Source organism: Macrotis lagotis, chromosome X (assembly GCF_037893015.1).
Source record: "Macrotis lagotis isolate mMagLag1 chromosome X, bilby.v1.9.chrom.fasta, whole genome shotgun sequence".
In the NCBI taxonomy this organism is placed as follows: domain Eukaryota; kingdom Metazoa; phylum Chordata; class Mammalia; order Peramelemorphia; family Peramelidae; genus Macrotis; species Macrotis lagotis.
Window position 1 is genome coordinate 623,820,399 of NC_133666.1, and position 21,185 is coordinate 623,841,583.

Sequence of the window (21,185 nt, forward strand, 5' to 3'; positions counted from 1 at the left end):
GAGATGAGCAGAACCAGAAAAATACTGTATACCCTAACAGCAACATGGGAGTGATGTTCAACCTTGAAGGACTTGCTCATTCCATCAGTGCAACAATTGGGAACAATTTGGGGCTGTCTGCAAAGGAGAGTGCCATCTGCATCCAGATAAGGAGCTGTGGAGTTTGAACAAAGTACAAGGACTATTCCCTTTAATTTGGAAAAAAAAAAAAAAGATACCTTATTGTCTGATCTTGTTACCTCTGAGAATTCTGTTCTCTTTAAGGATATGATTTCTCTCTCAACACACCCAATTTGGATCAAGGTACAACATGGAAACAAAGTAAAGACTGACGGAGTGTATTCTGTGGGGGGGGGGGGGGGGAGGGAAGCAAGATTGGGGGAAAAATGTACAACTCAAATAATATCTTTAATAAAAAATAAATTTAAATTAAAAAAAAGTTCAGTTCAAGTATCACTTCCTCCAGGAAGTTTATTCTGATTCTCCCTAACTCAACCACCAGCTGTTATTGTCCTTCAGGATATTACTTTGTGCAACAGAATTGATGAATGAGGGGCTGGAAATTATCTCCCACTAGTCCCAGTCCTGCATTCAGGAGGATAAGGTTCAGTCCTGGGGAAGCTTAGTCAATGGAGAATAAAGTCAGGCATTTTCTCGTTTCCAACATATTACATCTCAACCAGTGGCAGAATTCTGGGGACAATCATTACATAAATCTTAGATTTGGCCCATATCTTCTCAAAAGATATTAACAGGTTCCCTTCTAGAAAAGTATTCAATGTATGAGATAAATCAGGTAGGAATTATATTTATTTCCTCCATCACAAAAAAATGCTTAAAAGATTAAAAAAAAGATTCATATTAAAAAAAAAGATTCATGAAGCAGGCAGATTTCAAAAAACCATGGAAAGATTTACATGAGCTGATGCTGAGTGACATCAGGAGAACCAGGAGATCATTGAACACCTTAACAGCAACATTATGTGATAACCAATTATGATAGACTTAGCTCTTCTCATCAGTACAGTGATCAAAGATAACTTAAAGACTTGTGATGGAAAATGTCATCTATATTCAGAAAAAGAACTATGGTATCTAATCACATACCAAAGAATAATATTTTCACTTTTCAAAAATTTGTTGTATACTTTTTCCTGCTCACTTTTTCCCTTTTGTTTGATTCTTCTTTCATATGCTTAACACGATTGTACATATATAACCTATATAAGATTACTTACCCTGCCATGGCAGGGAGGGGAGGGAGGAGAGGGAGGGAGAAAAATGCTGAACTCAAAATCTTGTAGAAATTGAATGTAGAAAACTATATAATTGGGAAAATTAAAATTAAAAGAAAAAAGAAAATATCCCCCCTCAAAAAAAAGACCTATGGATATTCATTGGTAAAGACATGAAACCGTTAACTATGAATCCTATGATACTCTCCTGGATGTTTGAACTCACTGATACATGTAATTCCTTGTTAAACTGATGAACAGACAATTCTTTTAGACTTCAGCTCTACACTATTCAAACAATTCTCTGAAGTCCCTATCTTCTGGAAAATCAAAACATGGTTTATGTTCATCCATTTATCTGTGGTCATCTCCTCTGAGAAGCACTGTAAGAGCTTCAATGAGCACCTACTGCAGGACAGCTGACCCTGACTGTGAAACCAAGAACTCCTGAACTCCAAGGGCACCACCCCTGAAAAGTCCATATTTTAGGATTGCTAACCTTTGTGCTTGAAAAATAAATAACTAAGAAGAAAAGCCAGCTTAGGCTTTGAGATCCAATCTCAAGCTCACTAAGACAAGGAGTGAGGAAAGGAATTAAAAAATCCCTTCTATCCCTTATGGGAAGACAAAGGAAGAACTGTCAAAGAACCAAATATCACAATCAAATAAGAGCTCCAATTGAAGAAGAGGTTTTGAATGCCATTAAATCCCTTTCATGTGGCAAAGCTTCTGGTGCTGATCCTATTTCTGCTAAGATTTACAAAGCAGGGGGGCCATTGCTCATACAAAAGATGACTAATTTTTCAGGTTATGTGGCATGAGGAGATTATCCCCCAGGAGTTAAAGGATAACTCCATTGTTCATCTTTGTAAAGGAAAAGAGATAGATTGCCCTGTGACAATTGTCTCTTAGTCATCACTGGAAAGATTCTTACCAGAGTCCTCCTTAATAGACTAATCTTTTACCTGAAAAATGGTCATCTCCTTGAAACCAGTATGACTTTAGAAAAGATCAAGCAATGGTCAATATGGCATTTGCTATTCAATAACTGCAGGAAAAATGCCAAAAATGGAACAAAGTCTGTATACCACATTTGTAGAGCTGACCAAGGCTTTTGATACCATCAGTCTTGAGGATTTATGGAAAATTAAGTCAAAGTTTGGTTGCCCAGAAAAGTTAAACAGCTTTAAATGTAAATTTCATGATGGCATGTTGCCTAGGACCTGGGTAATAGATGATGCTCTAATGCTTTTCCCATCACCAATGGAGTGAAACAAGGTTGTACGCTTGCTCCTGTGTTTTTTAGCATGATATTTTCACCCCTCTTGACAAAATCCTTCAGTAATCACAAACATAGCATCAAAGTCAGCTCCTGCCTTGATGGTAAATTCTTCTTCTTGAAAAGGTTACAAGACAAGACCAAAGTGTTGGTACATGATCTTCTGTTTACAGATAGTTGTGCACTCAGTGCAGCCTCTGAAGTGGAGATGCAACAAAAAAGTGAATCAATTCTCTCCTGCTTGTGCTAAATTTGGCCTAACAATGAGCATCAAGAAAACTCAGGTGCTCCTTCAGCCAGCACCATAACATCCAGATATGGAAATTACAGCAAATGAATTTTTTAATGTAGATCAGTTCATTTACCTTGGCAGTAGACTTTCCAGGAATATACACATTGATAATGAGGTTGATTTATACATTGCCAGAACTAGTTCAATATCTGGGAGTCTCTGAAGGAAAGTGTGGGAGAAAGACTGATGACCAAACAAAAGCGCTAGAGCTATTGTGCTGACCTCATTGTATGCTTGTGAAATTGGAAACTGAATCACTTGTTTTATGAAGAGTCTGCTGTTCAGGTGGCAGGATGAAATGCAAGACACTGAGGCCTTTTCTTGAAACAAACTGCCAAGCATTCAAACTCTATGGTAGTGTTCAACTCCAATGGACTGGGTACATTACATGCTTGCCAAAAAGACTATTTTATGGAGATCTCACATAGGGCAAATGCTCATATAGTGGTCAGAAAAAGCAATATAAAGCTACTCTCAAGATCTCTCTTAAGAATTTGGGAATTGATGGCATATGTGGCATAGGAGATACTGGTATAGGACTGTCCATCATGGCAGACCTCATCAGAGAAGATGCTGTGTTCTATGAGCAAAGCAGAATTAAAGTAACTCAAAAGAAATGAAAGACATGCAAATTCAGAGAAACCACCTCAAATGATTACATGACCTATTTGTGTCCAATCTGTGGTAGAATATTCAGCCAAAGTCAAGCCCAGTAACTTGACTCTAACATAATGATGTCATTTTACTCCTCTTCAAGAATGAAAGACAACAACCAACCAATATCTTTTGTTCACTTATCTACCAAGAAACAATGTTTAGCTATCTATGTCTGATCAGGCCACCACCACCCTTCAACTCAGTAAACTCAGTGACTTTCTATTACATCCAGGATCAAATATAAAATTCATTCAAAGCCCTGTACAACCTACCCCTTTCTACCTTTTCAGTCTTCTTATACCTTACTTTCCAACATTTATTCTTTTTTATTTTTAGGTTTGGTTTTTTTTGCAAGGCAAATGGGGTTAAGTGGATTGCCCAAAGCCACGTGTCTAGGTAATTATTAAGTGTCTGAGACTGGATTTGAACCCAGGTACTCCTGACTCCAGGGCCGGTGCTTTATCTACTGTGCCACCTAGCCTCCCCTACCAACATTTATTCTTTCCAGTGTCATTGACTTTTGACTGTTCCACAAAATACTCCATCTCACATCTCTAGGCATTTTCTCTGGTTGTCCTTTATGCCTGAATCAATCTCCCAACTCCACTCCAACCATTGGACTCCCTGGATCCCTTTAAGTCCAATTAAAATATCACTTTTTATAGAAAACTTTCCTTAACCCCTCTAAATTCCATTGCTTTGCCTTGCTTAAAAATTTCCTTTTCATCCTGCATAGAATCTGACTTGTACATATTTGTATATGGTATATAGTAGATTATAAACTCCTTGAGAGCAGAGATTATCTATCCATCCCTTTTTGTGTCCCCAAATGCTTATTTCATGGCCTTGAACATGGAAAGTGATTAATAATTGTTTATTGTTTGAAATCATTTATTGGTTGATATTCAATATCTTGATTATTTATCTTGGATACCAAACCCTTATCAAAAAATCTGATAAAAAGATTTTTTCCCCATTTGACCACTTCCTTCTTGAATTAGGTGTATTAATTTTCTTTATAAAGAAGGCTTTCATTTTCATGTAATCATATTTGTTTTGTCCTTTGTAATTGCCTCTCCTTTGCTTGATCAATATTGTTTCCTCTTGCCAGAGATGTGAGATATATATATATATCCCCTGCCATCTCATCTAAATTTTCAATATTTTGATCTTTAATGTTAAAATTAATTATTATTTATGCTTATTTCTTTTCATCACCTTTTTGGGGGTTTTCTTGGCAAGGATACTGATATGTTTTGCCGTGAAGAAACTGAGGCAAACAGGGTTAAATGATTTCCCTAGGGTCACAGAAGTAGTAAATGTCTGAGACTGGATTTTAACTCAGGTACTCCTGACTCCAGGGCCAGTGCTCTATCCACTGTGTCACCTAGCTGTCCCTCTAGTTATTCTCCTATGCCTAGAATGTTCTCCCTTCTCTACTCTAATTACTGACTTCTCTGACTTAAAGTAAAAATCCCATCTTTTACTGAAAGTTTTCCCTGCCCCTCCCCTTAATTCTAGTGCCTTCCCTTTGCTAATTGTTTCCTACTTATAGGTATATTAGCATTATTTCTTGTTATAAATGAATGAAAAGAAAAAACCTGTTAGAGTGAGAGAAAATTGTACATTTTATTCATGAACCTTGCAAGATACACCTTACAAGGTACAAGTACCTCACCTAGGCATGAGGCACAAATTAGTCTTGGAACTTCAGGTAATTTATGGTCTTCAGAAACTGTTTCCCCTCCCTCTTGGATGTTTATAGGCTCTCAGAGTTTGAGTTACAATCTAAGAGGTCTACCCATTCCATGACATGCTCCTAATATGTTCCCCCCACATCATACAATTCATGATATGCTAATGAACCCCAATTGTCACAGGGGATGTGTGGGTTAATATTCAGTTACCTAATTGGGCAAACTCAGTTGCATTAGGTCAAGATCTCTAGAAGAACAGTTTTGGGGTTTGCTATCTCTGGAATGGGATTAGGAAAACTCTCCCAGTCTTGTGACTGGCTGGGCCATTCCCCCTTTGTAATGGATTCCCTAAGGGCTCCCCTCCACACCCAGTGAAGACTGACACCCTACAATCCTTACATTTCTATATATTTGTTTGTATATTGTCTCCTTGATTAGATTGTAAACTTCTTGAGATCTGGGAGTGTTTTTTGTCTCTTTATGTATCTATCTTTTAGCACAGTATCAGGCATGCTTAATAGCTTGTTGATTGAGTGATTTGTTGATTCTTCTGAATGCCAATTGCCACCAGGATATCTTATTTCCCTCTCTTAATATAGGATATGAGATCTCTCAGCATCAAATCTCTGTAGATCATAACCATTGTAAGGTCTCCATCTCCCTTCATAAACTATCTCTCTTTTCCCATAGGAACTTTCATCAGTAGTACACTCTTCCACCATTGAAACAAGATTTTCAACATTACTTCCCTTATTTTCAGTTCCTCCATTTACCTCCTCCTCCCATTCACCTGTAGGCTTCTTTTCTTCTTGAGAGTGGAGGAGTTATATTCCCTTCATTATTAGCCTTTAACTTGATTAGGATACAGTGCATAGTTTCCTCTATTTTTCCTCCTCCCTCCTCCCTCCATCCCCATTCTGTAATCTAGTCCCACAAAAACCACTGATTAATCTATAAATAGGATGGAGGTTTAGTTTTAGGCCTATTTCTTTACGATCACTTCTATTTGATTTATGTTTTAACATTTGTTTCCCTATATACATTTTTTTAAAAATTCAATAATTTCTCTGTTCTTATTTGTTGTTTTTGGCTGTTGTTTATTTATTCTTCTTCTATTTCTATTATTTGGGGTCCTTGAAAAGCAAAAAAAAAAAAAAATTCAGGTCTAGTTTTCTTTCTAAAAAGACCTTTCGGGGCAGCTAGGTGGCGCAGTGGACAAAGCACCGGCCCCGGAGTCAGGAGTACCTGGGTTCAAATCTGGTCTCAGACACTTAATAATTACCTAGCTGTGTGGCCTTGGGCAAGCCACTTAACCCCATTTGCCTTGCCAAAAAAAGCCTTAAAAAAAAAGACCTTTCTTTTTGCACAGGTAAAACCAATGTAATCAAAATCAAAAGAAAAGTAGTAAATTGGCAAACAATCTTTACAACTAATGATTCTGACAAAGGACTCATTTCTAAAATATACAGAGAACTGAGTCATATTTTTAAAACAAAAAGCCATTCCCCAATTGACAAATGGTCAAAGGATATGCAAAGGCAATTTACAGATGAGGAGATCAAAGCTATCCATAGCCATATGAAAAAATGCTCTAAATCATTAATTATTAGAGAAATGCAAATTAAAGCTTCTCTGAGGTACCACCTCACACCTCTCAGATTGGCCAGTATGACCAGGAAGGATAATGATCATTGTTGGAAGGGATGTGGGAAATCTGGGACACTATTACACTGTTGGTGGAGCTGTGAACTCATCCAACCCTTCTGGAGAGCTATTTGGAACTATGCCCAAAGGGCAACAAAAATGTGCATACCCTTTGACCCAGCAATACCACTACTGGGTCTATACCCTGAAGAGATGAGGAAAAAGGGTAAAAACATTACTTGTACAAAAATATTTCTAGCAGCCCTGTTTGTGGTGGCAAAGAATTGGAAATCCAGTAAATGCCCTTCAATTGGGGAATGGTTTAGCAAACTGTGGTATATGTATGTCATGGAATACTATTGTTCTATTAGAAATCAGGAGGGACAGGATTTCAGGGAAACCTGGAGGGATTTGCATGAACTGATGCTGAGTGAGATGAGCAGAACCAGAAAAACACTGTACATCCTAACAGCAACATGGGAGTGATGTTCAACCTTGAAGGACTCGCTCATTCCATCAGCTCAACAATTGGGAACAATTTTTGGCTGTCTGCAAAGGAGAGTACCATCTGTATCCAGATAAGGAGCTGTGGAGTTTGAACAAAGTACAAGGACTATTCCCTTTAATTCGGAAAAAAAACCCAGATGTCTTATGGTTTGATCTGGTTACCTCTGAGAATTCTGTTCTCTTTAAGGATATGATTTCTCTCTCAACACACCCAATTTGGATCAAGGTACAACATGGAAACAAAGTAAAGACTGAGGAGTGCTATCTGTGGGGTGGGGGTGGGGGAGGGAAGCAAGATTGGGGGAAAACTGTAAAACTCAAATAATATCTTTAATAAAAATTTTTTAAAAAAAGACCTTTCAAAGGCCTTTTTGGTGAATACTAATCTCTTTTTTTCCACTTTCATAGTTAAACTTAGATTTGAAAAGTAGGTTATCTTGGGCTGCTTTCTGAGCTCGATTGCTCTTCAGAACACATTATTCTATTCCCTCTTGCAGTTTCTAAAGGGTGAGGAATAGATATGTTATTTGAATTTCCTTTCTTTTATATTTGAAGGTATTTTTTCCTGATCTTTGAACAATTAACAAACAACAGTTTGTCAGTTGAATTGCAAAATTTATATGTCATACAATTTGAACTATAAGGGTGTGGTTTGGTTGTTTTGTTTTTGTTTTTGTTTTGTTTTTTACTGGAGGCAATATGTAGATTCTTTCATTTGACACTTTCTTTTCCATGGAACCTAGGTGGTACAGTGGAATAGAGTTCTGGGCCTGGAATTTAAGAAATATGATTTGTTCATTTATTAGCTGTGTAACCCAGAGAAAGCTCCAACACCTCTTTTTGTCTCAATTTCCTCAACTATAAAATGGAGATAATAAAAACACCTATCTCTCAGCATTGTTGTAAAGATCAAATATCATATTTCAAAGGATTTAACATTCTTTACAGAGAAGATTTTGATCAATTTTCTTTTATTATTTCTTGCATTATTATATTTAAATTTTTTGTCATATTCTTTTGGCAGTTCAATATCCTTAATCCTTAAATTGTCTCTGTACATCCAGTCTTTCAGAGGAATGTGCTTTGCTTATATGGAAATATGCTCCCTCTTCATGTTATTACTTTTTGCTTCTCTTCTTCTGGTTTATCCTTCACTTCCTTGTATTTGTGTTTCCATTCATTTATTCTCTCTTTTTTCCATTGGTTAGATTTGCCACTATGAATTCAAGTTTTTCTATTCTGCTAATTACTTTTTCTGTGCAGATCATAAATTCTTTGTTCACAATTCTTATTTCTGTTTTCAACCATTGAGGAATGTCTCACTGTTGTTCTATGCTCTTTGGGGATTTCATAAGGTTCTTTGCCTCTTCAGATTTTGCTTGGCTTTTCTTTGCCTTTCCATATTTATTAATAGATGACTAAACTCTTTTACTTGATCCAGAGTCCAGTTCCCTTTTGGTATTAATATCTTCTCTGATGCTTTATCTATTTACTTAATTGAATTTTCTTGCTAGTGAGATCTTTGATAATTTTAGTTTTTTTTCTCCTTTTATTCCTCTATTGCTCACTTTCTGACTTCATCTCCTTTAATTGCAGTGTCCCTGGGTTCTGGATCTCAAAGTGTCTTAGAATTCTCCCATGTTTGGCAATTCATAGTTCACTAGCTGTGGTCTGTGCCCCAAATAACTTCAAGGGGAACTGGCTCCAGCTGGATATTGTGCTCTTTCCCTAAGACTTAGTAGAATGCCACATAGCTGCATACATGTGGCCTGCCTTATTGTCATTATTCCTCCATTCTCTGATCTAGTTCAGTTGCAACACAAAAATGTTGCCACATTGCTATAGAATTCCAAGAAAATTTCTGTGGTTTGGATTTCCATAGAACTGGAAAGAAGGGGAGAGGGGAATTAGTACATACAACTGAGTTCTGCCATGAGAGTGTGAATTGTCTTGTGCAGCCCTCTTTCCAAAATTATGATGAACAGTGAAAAAAGGGATAATAGAGAGCCCAATATGGGGCAGATTAGAGAGGTCAGAAAACCTTTGACAAATCACTTCTATAGTTTGGGATCCAATCTCTAATAATTTACTTTTAGTCCCTCTTATTCTTTCCCATACAATTCTGGGCATCTCAGATGAAGGATCAGGGAACCTTCCTTACAATTTGTAGAATGTCTCCCTCCCCTAAGATAATGAGGATTCAATTCCCTGAGGTCTACTCCTCTTCTTCACTGGCCTTTATCCGTAGCAGCTGACCTTTATAGTCCCTTCAGAAGGTAAGACTCTGGAACAATTTGTTTATTGATTTCTTTCTGTCCCCATTGTCAAATATAATGAAACATACTACCCCTACCCCAATAGCTAACAAATATAGCATTTAAATGTTGGGAAAGCACTTTACAAATATTGTCTGTCTAATCTAATATCCTTTAATAGTTTATTAACATTTCTTGATCTCTATGGTTCCAATTCAAAAAAATTATAATGTTCTGTTTCCTTTAACTGAGGACTGTAGGGCTCAAGATGTTTATCTCTGCCCCTCCCCCTTACACACACACAAACACACAGGGTCTGTCCTTTTGATAGATCTAATGGAAAATGTTTTCTATGTGCAGACCTTTTCAAATGTTCATCTCAAAGAATGGCTTTCAAGTTGTGTAATAGATGGAGAGTCACCCTGGGAAGACAGGAGAACTACTCAGGTTGACTCTTTGGTTAGAAGAAACAGTAGTCCTGGAGAAAAATCAGATCTTACCAGTTTGACAAGAAACAGACCTCTGAATGAGTTTAGATAATCATCAAAGTAATTAATGACAAATATATAACCCGATTGGTTAGCCACCAAAAGTTGTATGATTCTGTGTTCATTCTGTATAAATTGTCCCAAAAATTTTCTGTTGTTGTTGGCGTTTGTAAGGATACCCATGGGTTTTGGTAAGAACCTAAAGAATTAAACTGCATTTATAAAACTAATTTTGTTGTTTCATTTTTGTCAAAGGGAAATTGTGGTTAACATGTCTCATTTGAGCCTCACAACAGAACTGGGAAGTAGGCGCTATTATATCATTTTTACATATAAGAAAATTGAAGTAAATAGAGGTCAAATGACTAACTCAAGGTAACACAGCTAGTTTGTATCTGAGGCAAAATTTTAACTCAGGTCTTCCTCACTCTAAATCAAGTACTCTCTCCATTATAGCACCTAACTGTATCAAAGCATATATCACAGAGAGCTCAGTTCACATTTAGTTGCAGACTTCTTCCAGTATCCCTTCTTTGTACAAATCACGGCCCATTACTGAAACTCTGGGATCAGGTCCCTTCTGGAAAGGAAGGGCATCTATGGAAATCTCAATTTATTGATGGGGGGGATCCTACTGAAGATTAATTCCATGAGAGAAGAAATATATTCTTCAATCAATAATTCTATGAGGGAAGAGATATATTCTGTAATTGGAGATAGAGATCTTTCAAGGGATAAAATTTACAGGGATTTGATGTCTTAGAAGATCATTACCTCTGAGAAAATATGCCTCTTTGTTAAAGATAATGATTCCCCTAGTTGCTAGTGTCCTCCTTGTACTCCCTGGGAAATTATTTTGAATTTACATAACATGGGAGCAAGATCTGAGGTGTGACTCCTATAATAATCCAAGTGAGTGGTAATACCAAGGTATGAAGCTCTAAGAGCAAGGACTTTTTTTAAAGCCTTTCTTTGCCTAGGGTTTCCTTGTGCCTTTCTTATTTCATTCTGAAACTAATAGACAATTTCTAGAACTCACTAAGCAAAGGAAAGGAAAAACCTAGAAAGACTTTTATGAACTGCTGCAAAGTGAAGTGAGCAGAACCAGTAAGTTTTTAATATATGACTCACTCACAAGGAAGTTTTTTTATAAAGATTTTATTTATTTTGAGTTTTAAAATTTTCCCCCTAATCTTACCTCCCTCCCCCCACCCCACAAGGAAGGCAATTTGTCAGTCTTTTACATTGTTTCTATAGTATACATTGATCCAAATTGAGTTTGAAGAGAGAGAAATCACATCCTTAAGGAAGAAACATAAAGTATAAGAGATAGCAGGATCAGATAATAAGATGACAGGTTTTTTTCCTAAATTTAAGGTAATACTCCTTGGTCTTTGTTCAAACTCCACAGTTGTTTCTCTGTATATAGATGGTATTCTCCATTGCAGACAGCCCAAAATTGTCCCTAATTGTTGCACTGATGGAGGTTGGTCATCACCCCATGTTGCTGTTAGGGTGTACAGTGTTTTTCTGGTTCTGTTCATCTCACTCATCATCAGTTCATGCAAATTCTTCCAGGCTTCCCTGAATTCCCATCCCTCCTGGTTTCTAATAGAACAATAGTGTTCCATGACATACATATACCACAGTTTGCTAAGCCATTCCCCAATTGAAGGACATTTACTTAATTTCCAATTCTTTGCCACCACAAACAGGGCTGCTACAAATATTTTTGTACAAGTTTTTGTACAAGTTTTGTACATGTTTTTACCCTTTTTCATCATCTCTTCAGGGTATAGACCCAGTAGTGGCATTGCTGGATCAAAGGGTATGCATATTTTGTTAACCTTTGGGCATAGTTCCAAATTTCTCTCCAGAAAGGTTGGATGAGTTCACAGCTCCACCAACAATGTAATAGTGTCCCAGATTTCCCACAACCCTGCCAACAATGATCATTATCCTTTCTGGTCATATTGGCCAGTCTGAGAGGTGTGAGATGGTACCTCAGAGAAGCTTTAATTTGCATTTCTCTAATAAGTAATGATTTAGAGCAATTTTTCATATGACTATAGATTGCTTTGATCTCCTCATCTGTAATTTGCCTTTGCATATCCTTTCACAAGGAAGTTTAATCTAGCATTGGAGTAAAGGCAAAATGTGACTGAAGAGGAAATGCAGCAGGATCTAGTAGAAGGAGATTATTAGAATGATCAAGGCAGATTCTAATTAACTGTGAGAGTAGGGTGGAGGAAGTAGAAAGAAAGAAGAAGGAATGAGGAAGAAACATGGAAAATGTCACTAAATAGGAATCTCCTTAAACATCTCCAGTCTGCTTTAAAACTTCTAGGGGTAAGGGATTCTTCATTCCCTCTCAAGCCATTCCATTCCACTTTGAGACAATTCTAATAATTTAAAAAGTTCTTCCCCACATGAAACCCAAACCTTCCTGCCTAAAACTATCCCTCATCACTCCCAGTTCTGCCTTCTAGGTCAAGGTTTAAAACAAAGTCTAATTTCTCCCCTGCTTGCCATTCTAGCAAACATGAAAGAACTAGGATCCCTCTGATTAGCTACCCTCAATTGTACCTAACAATAGCCATTTAAGTTTAGTAAGAGAACCACCATAGCCAGGCCTCAAGGTCATTTCTAGGCAACATTACTGTTTGGATCAAATGATCTCAGGCCAGGGATAATGAACCCATAGTCAAGAAAGTTCCATCAACTCTACGACCTGATTCAATAGGAGAAGAAAGTACCTAGGGTGTGTCTAAGTAGAAGTGAAATATAGGTGTGCTTCCTATACATATTCTCCTCACCCCACTCCAACCGAGTGACTGACTGGTTTCTGCCCCAGGTGTTCCTGAGGTTTCATCATTGTGAGCTTGAACTTAGTCTACACAGTGATACATGCCTTACCTTAAACCCTAGGTGTGGTAGGGTCTGTGGAAGTTGTTCTCAGATGATTGACAGGACCCTGAAGTGTATTAGTAGAGTGAACTTCAAAAAGGAGAACTCGCTGATTGATGGTAGTAGAGGGACAGATTGAAAGTGGCAATGTCCCTCACCTCAACTAGGGGATCTATGGAATAAGTAAAAGTGAAGGCAATGCTGGGGACAGGAAAACTGTGTCATCAGGAGGGGACTAGATCTCAGTGAATGCAAGATAGGGAGAGTTCAAGCTGGGAAGGACTTTACATGTCAAGCAAACAATTTCTTATTTCATTCTAAAACTAATAGAGAATTTCTAGAACTCACTAAGCAAAAAAGCAACATAGAACTTTGTGAATTTTGGCAGCCAAGTGAAAGATGAACTGGAATTTGAGGAGAGACAAGACAAGAACATGAACCAGAAGGTTATAACATAAGTCCAGGCTTGAGGGCCTGTATCAGGGCAGTTACAGTGTTAATAGAGAGAAGGAGGTAAATGCAAGATATGTTGTGAATGTAAAAATAAGATTTGGATGAGATTGGATGGGGGGGTGATTATGAGTGAAGGACACTAAGATTGTCAAATTGAGTGGTTAAGATATGGATGGTGCCTTCAACAGTATTAGGGAAGTTAAAAAGAGGAAAGGAAAAACCTAGAAAGACTTTTATGAACTGCTGCAAAGTGAAGTGAGCAGAACCAGGAGAATAATGTACACAGTAACAGCACATATTGTATAATGGATCAACTATGAATAGACTTGGCTGTTTTCAGTAATATAATGATTCAAAAAAATTCCAAAAGATATACAAAGAAAAATGCTATTCATCTCCAAAGAAAGAACTGGTGGAGTCCAAATGTAGTTTAAAGCATACTTTTCAAAAAGTCCTATTTTTCTTGGGGTTTTTTGGTCTCTGTTCTTTTACAGTATGACTAATATGGAAATATTTTGCATTTTTGCATATGTAGAACTTATATCAAATTGCTTGTCTTCTCAATGAGGAGGATATAAGGAGAGTATTTGGGACTCAAATTTTTTAAAAAGGATGTTTAAAATTGTTTTTTATATTTAATTGGGAAAAATAAAATACTAAATAAAGAAAGAAGGAAGGTTTTAGGGGAAAGGATAATGAATTCTGCCTTGAATATATCGAGTTTGAGATTCCTTATAAGACTTCCAGGTTGAGACATGCAAAAGGCAGTTGGTGATATGGGACTAGAGCCCAGGAGAGGTCAAAACTGCATATACAGCTCTGGGAGTCATTCTCATAGATATAATAATTGAATCTATGAGATAAGATCACCAAATAAGATGACAACAGGAAGAAGAGAGACCAGAACAGACTCACAGTTAGAGGGTACAACCTGGATGAAGATTCAGCAAAGTAGACTGAAAAAAGAGTGATGAGACAAGTAGGGGAAGACTCAGAAAAGAGTAAAAATATAGAGGGGAAGAAATATGAAGAGAGGTATCAAAGACTGCCAGCAGGTCAAGAAGGATGAAGCCAGGGGCAGCTAGGTGGCACAGTGCATAGAGCACCAGCCCTGGAGTCAGGAGTACCTGGGAGACACTTGATAATTACTTAGCTGTGTGGCCTTGGGCAAGCTACTTAACCCCATTGCCTTGCAAAAAATAAAAAATAAATAAATAAAAGATGAAGCCTAAGAAAGAATGACTAAATTTGGCAATTAAGAGATCACTGCTAATTTTAGAAAGAGCAGTTTTAGCTGGATGATATCAGAAGCCTGATTATAGAGGATTTGCAAGCATATGAAAGGAGAAAAAGTGAAGCTACTTTATATATATGGCTTTCTCAAGAATTTTGGGCAAGAAAGATATTAGCTTTTACCAAAGGTGAATAGTAAGATGATATAGTATGAACAGTTCTCACATAGTTTTCCCTATATAGATCCCAGGCACACTCTCTACAATATACAAAGCCCATGAGACAAAGGGGCTGAAATGTAGAGCATGATGATAGTGAGATACATAACAACAACTGAAAAGGCAGCAGATAGTACAGTGGAGAAAGTACTGAACCTGGAGCCAGGAAGAACTAAGTTCAACTCCGACCTCAGATACTTAATAATTACCTAGTTGTGCGTCCTTGCCTTGCAAAAAAAGAACAATCCATTCCATTTTTGAATGGATGTTCTTTTTTGGTTGCCAAAAAGAGTGCTACTAGGAATATTTTGCTTTGTACAGGATCTTTCTTTTTGTCATAGACCCCTTTGGGGGTATGTGGCTATTAGTGAGACACTGCCAAAGCATATGAACAGTTCAATGGCTTCTTTCATGTTCTTCTACATTGTTTTCCACAGCATAGCCCTATAAGCTAATAAGCAATTAAAATTCGCACTGGCCTTCTATCACCCATTCAAAAAGTATAACTTAAAACTTCATCCACATCATTAAAGAGGATTCAAAGATTGCTTGAAAATGATACCAGAGATCCATGCAGCTGGTGTACAGGTTCTATACATTATGGGTACCTAGAGAGAATATTTAGCCTACTGCAACTGCACAAACTCTTTAGAGAGGATGCAAAAGTTCATGAACACAATACTCAGGTTCTAAAAGAGATGCACAGGAATGATGCTCTTCAATCCACTGGCCTCCTTGGTTCTCTTTGAGTAAGAGACTCCCTCTTTTGGCTTCAAGTATTTTCTCTGACTGTTCCCCTGTGCCTAGAAGGATGTCCTTCATCATTTCCAGCTGCTGGCTCCCCTGACTTCTTTTAAGTCCCAACCTAAATCCCCTCTTTTACAGAAAGCCTCTTCCAATGCCTCTTAATTCTAATGCATTCCTTCTTTTATTTCCTATTTATCCTGCATATAGCTAGTTTATGTATATTGTTTTCATCCTCTTTAGACTATGAACTACTTGAAGGAAGGGTTTTGTCTGTTTTTATATCTCTAGTACTCGGCACTGTACCTGGAACATAGTAGATGTTGAATAAGCTGACTGATTGATAATCTTCTTCCCTGGATGAATATTATAAACATAATTCTAGTAAAACTTTAGCATGCTGCCCCAATATTTTTAATGTCTCCATGAATACATATATATTCATACATACACACAGAGCCAATCTTTTGGTCTCTTAGTTGCTTTTCATTGAGCACCAAATCTTCCCTTACTCTTCCTTCCCCCAGTCTATGCCTATTACACTTTCACATCTCTGATTCATCAAGGCTTATAAGGTCAATGAAGTTACCTGATTATTGGTAACCACCTTGTGCTCTGAATTGGAACTCTGAGATATTTCCTCCCTAGGAACTTTTAGGTAACCAATACTCTTCCTAGAAGAATGTGACCAATCTTAATTCCCTACATTCTTTGTTATAGTTGAAATACTGAAGGACAGAGGCATCCTTCTTGAAAGCTAGTGAAAACTGAAGGTCAGGTCCCTAACTGTACTCATTCAGGTAGGTCTGGTCCCTGACTTATTCTTATTAAAATTTCAGAAACTAGTAAGCTAACTAGAAGCATGTTTGATTTCTATACTGTATTTACATTAAGCACATGAGCTTTCTCATGGCTCCTAGAAAAGGGATCTCTAATGTTCTCTGAGGCCCCCTATAATTAACATTGAGAGGGTTAAGCAAATGCTTAACACCCCAGGCCAAGAGAATTTAAGACTACCTTAAATATCTAGAAGTTTTGCATATTCTCTTTGCAAATTCTCTTTAAAATTGATACTTGAAAATGATTGTGCTAGAATTCACAACTAGCTCATGTTACAAATCCAATGAGATGAATGTATTGCAAATTTGCCTTCCTGACTACATCCAAAGGGCAACAAAATGTGCATACCCTTTGATCCTGCAATACCACTACTGGGTCTATACCCTGAAGAGATGATGAAAATAGTAAAAACATTACTTGTACAAAAATATTCATAGCAGCCCTGTTTGTGGTGGCAAAGAATTGGAAATCAAATAAATGTCCTTCATTTGGGGAATGGCTTAGCAAACTGTGGTCTATCTGTATCATGGAACACTATTGTTCTATTAGGAAACCAGGAGGGACAGGAAGTCAGGGAAGCCTGGAGGCATTTGCATGAACTGATGCTGAGCAAGATGAGCAGAACCAGAAAAACACTGTACACCCTAACAGCAACATGGGGCAATGATCAACCTTGATGGACTTGCTCATTCCATCAGTACAACAATCAGGGACAATTTTGGGCTGTCTGCAATGGAGAATACCATCTGTATCCAGATAAAGAACTGTGGAGTTTGAACAAAGTTCAAGGACTATTTCCTTTAATTTAGAAAAAAAAAACCCAGATAATCTTATTATCTGATCTTGTTATGTCTTATACTTTTTGTTTCTTCCTTAAGGATATGATTTCTCTCTCATCACACTCAGTTCAGATCAATGTACAACATGGAAACAAAGTAAAGACTGAAAAATTGATTTCTGTGGGGGGATGGGGGAGGGAAGTAAGATTGGGGGGGGGAAATGTAAAACTCAAAATAAACAAAATCTTTAATAAAACAAATTGCCTTCCTGGTTCACTGGCTTCCTATTTGTTTTTGACTCTGAGACCCAATTTGGGTCATTTTACAAACAAGGAACTGAGGCAAACAGGATTAAGTGACTTCCCCAGAGTCACACAGGTAGTAAGTATCTGAGCCCTCCAGATTTGAATTCAGGAATAGTAGTCTTCCTGACTTCAGGCCTGACATTCTATCCACTATGCTACCTTCCAAGCTCCTCATAGAGTCTAACTATGGTAGATTCTTCAGAAACAAGGAACCTGTCACTAATTCAGCACATTATGAAATGAATTTGTAAACCCTTGGAAAAGGCAAAGGAACTTCCTCTGTAGAAGTCATTTTGGTCAAGACTAATCAACCTGGCATTCACCCTGAGATTGATAGATGAGAGGGCATCAAATGAGAACAAAGCCACTAGGGATATGGAAAGGTGGTAAAGAAGAAAGTGGTGGAGAGAAGTTTTTTTCCTACTTGAAAGACAAATGACCACAGTTGGTCTCTGCCCCAATCTATAAACACAGACACACACACACACAGACACACAGACACACAGACACACACACACACACACACACACACACACACACACACACACACACACGCAGTAGGTTTGTTTCTAAGAGGTTTCCCATGCCTGGGTTCATAGGTTAGGCAATAGTTGCCTGGTCAGATCAGCAGATTCACAGCTGTTGGGCAAGACTGGTTCTGTCTCAGTTTTGTGTCAGGGTCAGCCTGGGCTTCCATATGGTGAGTCTTGCACAATAGTAAATGCCTGAGTCCTCCTTCTGCAGATTGTGCAGAGTCAGTGAGACAGTGCTGGCCTCATTGTTTCTGAAAATGAAGGCTCTATTCCGAATGCCTTTCCCATAGACCTGCTTTTCACCTGCCGCAGCAGTGATACTGGCCACAAACTCTCTGGAGCGTCCAGCTGGTCTCCAGTGCCACGAAAAGGAAAAATCCTTAAAGCGGAGTCCTGAGGCTTTACAGGTCAGGGTCAAGTTCTGACCCTCATAAATCATTTTGCCTCCTGTCTCCACCAGCTGCACCTGGGTCCAGGACCCTGCAGAGGACACACAGAAGGAGAAGGTCAACCCCACACTGAACCCTTTGGAAAGGAAAGATGAAGGACTAGGACAAAGATACCAGAAAGCTAATGAAAGACTGGGTCTCATATCCAGGCTGCTCAATCCATTAGATAAGGAAAAATGGGAACAGAGAGGAACAGAAATATCTGGAAACTAATTGAAGGTCATACACACAAATCCAGGAAGAGGGAAGGAAAGGAATGAGGACAGAGATACCTGAGAAATTACAGACCAGTAGTCCAAAAAGGTAGGCCCTGGAAAGAGTATTAAGGCTCCTGGTAAACATTTTGCAGGCCATAGCAGGTGTGGAATAAGTTTCAAGAGGTATAGTTAGATCCAAGTAGCTCTGATTCAGGGCTGATTATGTCTGCATGGACATGAATTCCACCCAGACAGGGCAGTCTTTTAAAAAGTAGCCCATCCCCCCACCTTGGGGAGGAGCATGAGAGGAAGACAAGTGAGTTTGGAGAGAAGGAACTTGCCCCAACATAACATAACTTGTGATTGTGTGGCTGATTCTCAGTTCCAGTGGTATTTGAATAACTTCCTTCACTTACCATCATAGAATCTGGAGCATCCTTTCTATAGTTGGGGGATGTTCAAGGCACAAATCAACATCTACAAGTCTTAGCGGGTAAGTCTGGAGAGTCTACCTATACCTAATTTGCATCTTCAGTATTGAATCAATTAAACTGTGAAAGTATCATTTTAAAGTGACAAAATAAAAATGAGATTCATCTGGAGGAACAAAAAGTCAAAAATCTCAAGTAGAAATCATGAAACAAAACAGGAACAAAGAAGTTCTATTGGGATCATTTAAAAAAAGACACTTATCTATTTAATGAGTCTTTTTTAATATAGTCAACTACACTGATCTTGAAACAACATTAATTTCTTTTTTCTAGTGGCAAAAAAACCCAAAAAACTGTCAAACAGAACAAAGAAATATTGATATCATTTCCAAACTGGTAAGCACAGAACTAAGAGACACTATTTTATGATATTTTTTACATGCCCTTCTCTCTTTCTCTGTCTCTCTGTCAGTCTCTGTGTGTATCTCAGTCTCTCTGAATGTATGTCTCTATGTGTTTCTCTCTGTCTATCTGTCTGTATCTATATGTCTCTGTTTCTGTCTCTGTCTCTCTCTCTCTGTCTCTGTCTCTCTGTCTCTGTCTCTGTCTCTCTGTCTCTCTGTCTCTCTCTCTCTCTCTCTCTCTCTCTCTCTCTCGCTCTCGCTCTCGCTCTCTTCCCCTTTATATACTCAGGACTGATAACTGTGACTCCTGCAATATGCTGAATACTAAAGCAGATTCAAAGACTGGTGTCTACAGCATAACACAGGAAGACTGGTCTGTTCTACTTCAGGATATATGTGACTGTCCTCTTTGAAGATACCTTCAGCTCCATCATCAATTATGTCCTATAAAACATCTCATCACAACATTTCCATGAGGTGTTTGGTCAAGTTCTATGCAGCTACCCAACTCTCCAGAATGACAACAGAGAAAAGCTGCTGCAGAGTATGAATTCCACAGCCAGCAAATACTGCTGCTCATGTTCATTGAGTTTCATTTTACCCATGACACAATTCCTCTGTAAGGAGAACTTATCAATTTTGCTTAAGAACTTTTCAGAGCAAGGCCACGTATTCAGAGCAAAGCATTGGTAATTGGATTACTGGAGTCCAGCTGAGAAAATAAACCAATGGAAATTGCTCCAGAGCCTGATCCAAGTATAGAGACCTACCCAAGGGAAAATGAAATATAAATTCTAAATAAAGGAGTTATTATTATGTGATTCTCTTCCCACTCCCTTGCAACCCCTCAAAACCAACAAACCAAAAAACACAATGAAAAGAAAAGGGATATTAATAAGTACTCATTTTGACAAAGTAGATCTGATTTTCAGTTTCACAAAAGAAAATATGATCTCCAATCCCTACTCCTATCTTCCTATCCCTTTGAATGAGAAATTTGTCTCATTCTTCACTCTTTGAGTCATTTATCTCTCCAGCAGGAGGTGGATAGCTTACTTTATTATTAATCCTTTGGAATTCTTATTCATCATTAAGCTAATTCCCTCAAAATTGTTTTTACCATAATGTCATTATATAAATTATTCTCCTGGTTATGTACACTTTATTCTGCATCAGTTTTACATATATATATATATATATATATATATATATATATATATATATATGGAGATAGATATATGGAGATAGATATACATGTAGATGCATAAATATAGATAGATATGACACATGTAATGCAGAAAACTTCTTAATAAATAACACTTATGGGGCAGCTAGGTGGCACAGTGGATAGAGCACTGGCCCTGGATTCAGGAGGACCTGGGTTCAAATCTGGTTTCAGACACTCAATAATTACCTAGCCATGTAATGTTAGGTAAGTCACTTAACCCCAGTGCATTACAAAAAACAAAAAAAAATGACACTTCAACCAGAAGTTTCTAATTAGGGTTTATGTGACACCTTTCTTCCTCCTTACTCTGACTTCATAATATCTCTTGTTTATGTGCTCTTCTCTCCTCTTATGTTGCCACTTCCTTGATATAGGTCCTCATCACCTCATGCCTGAACTACTGAAGAAGC

At 37.8% G+C, this 21,185-nt stretch overlaps 1 gene segment (V, D, J or C); it reads right to left on the reverse strand.

The window, feature by feature from the left end:
* Positions 1 to 11,266: 11,266 nt before the first annotated feature.
* LOC141500220 (immunoglobulin heavy variable 3-23-like) lies at positions 11,267 to 19,089 on the reverse strand. The segment is given in 2 exon segments: positions 11,267 to 18,546; positions 18,788 to 19,089. Coding segments are annotated over 2 exon segments (432 nt in total).
* Positions 19,090 to 21,185: the final 2,096 nt, after the last annotated feature.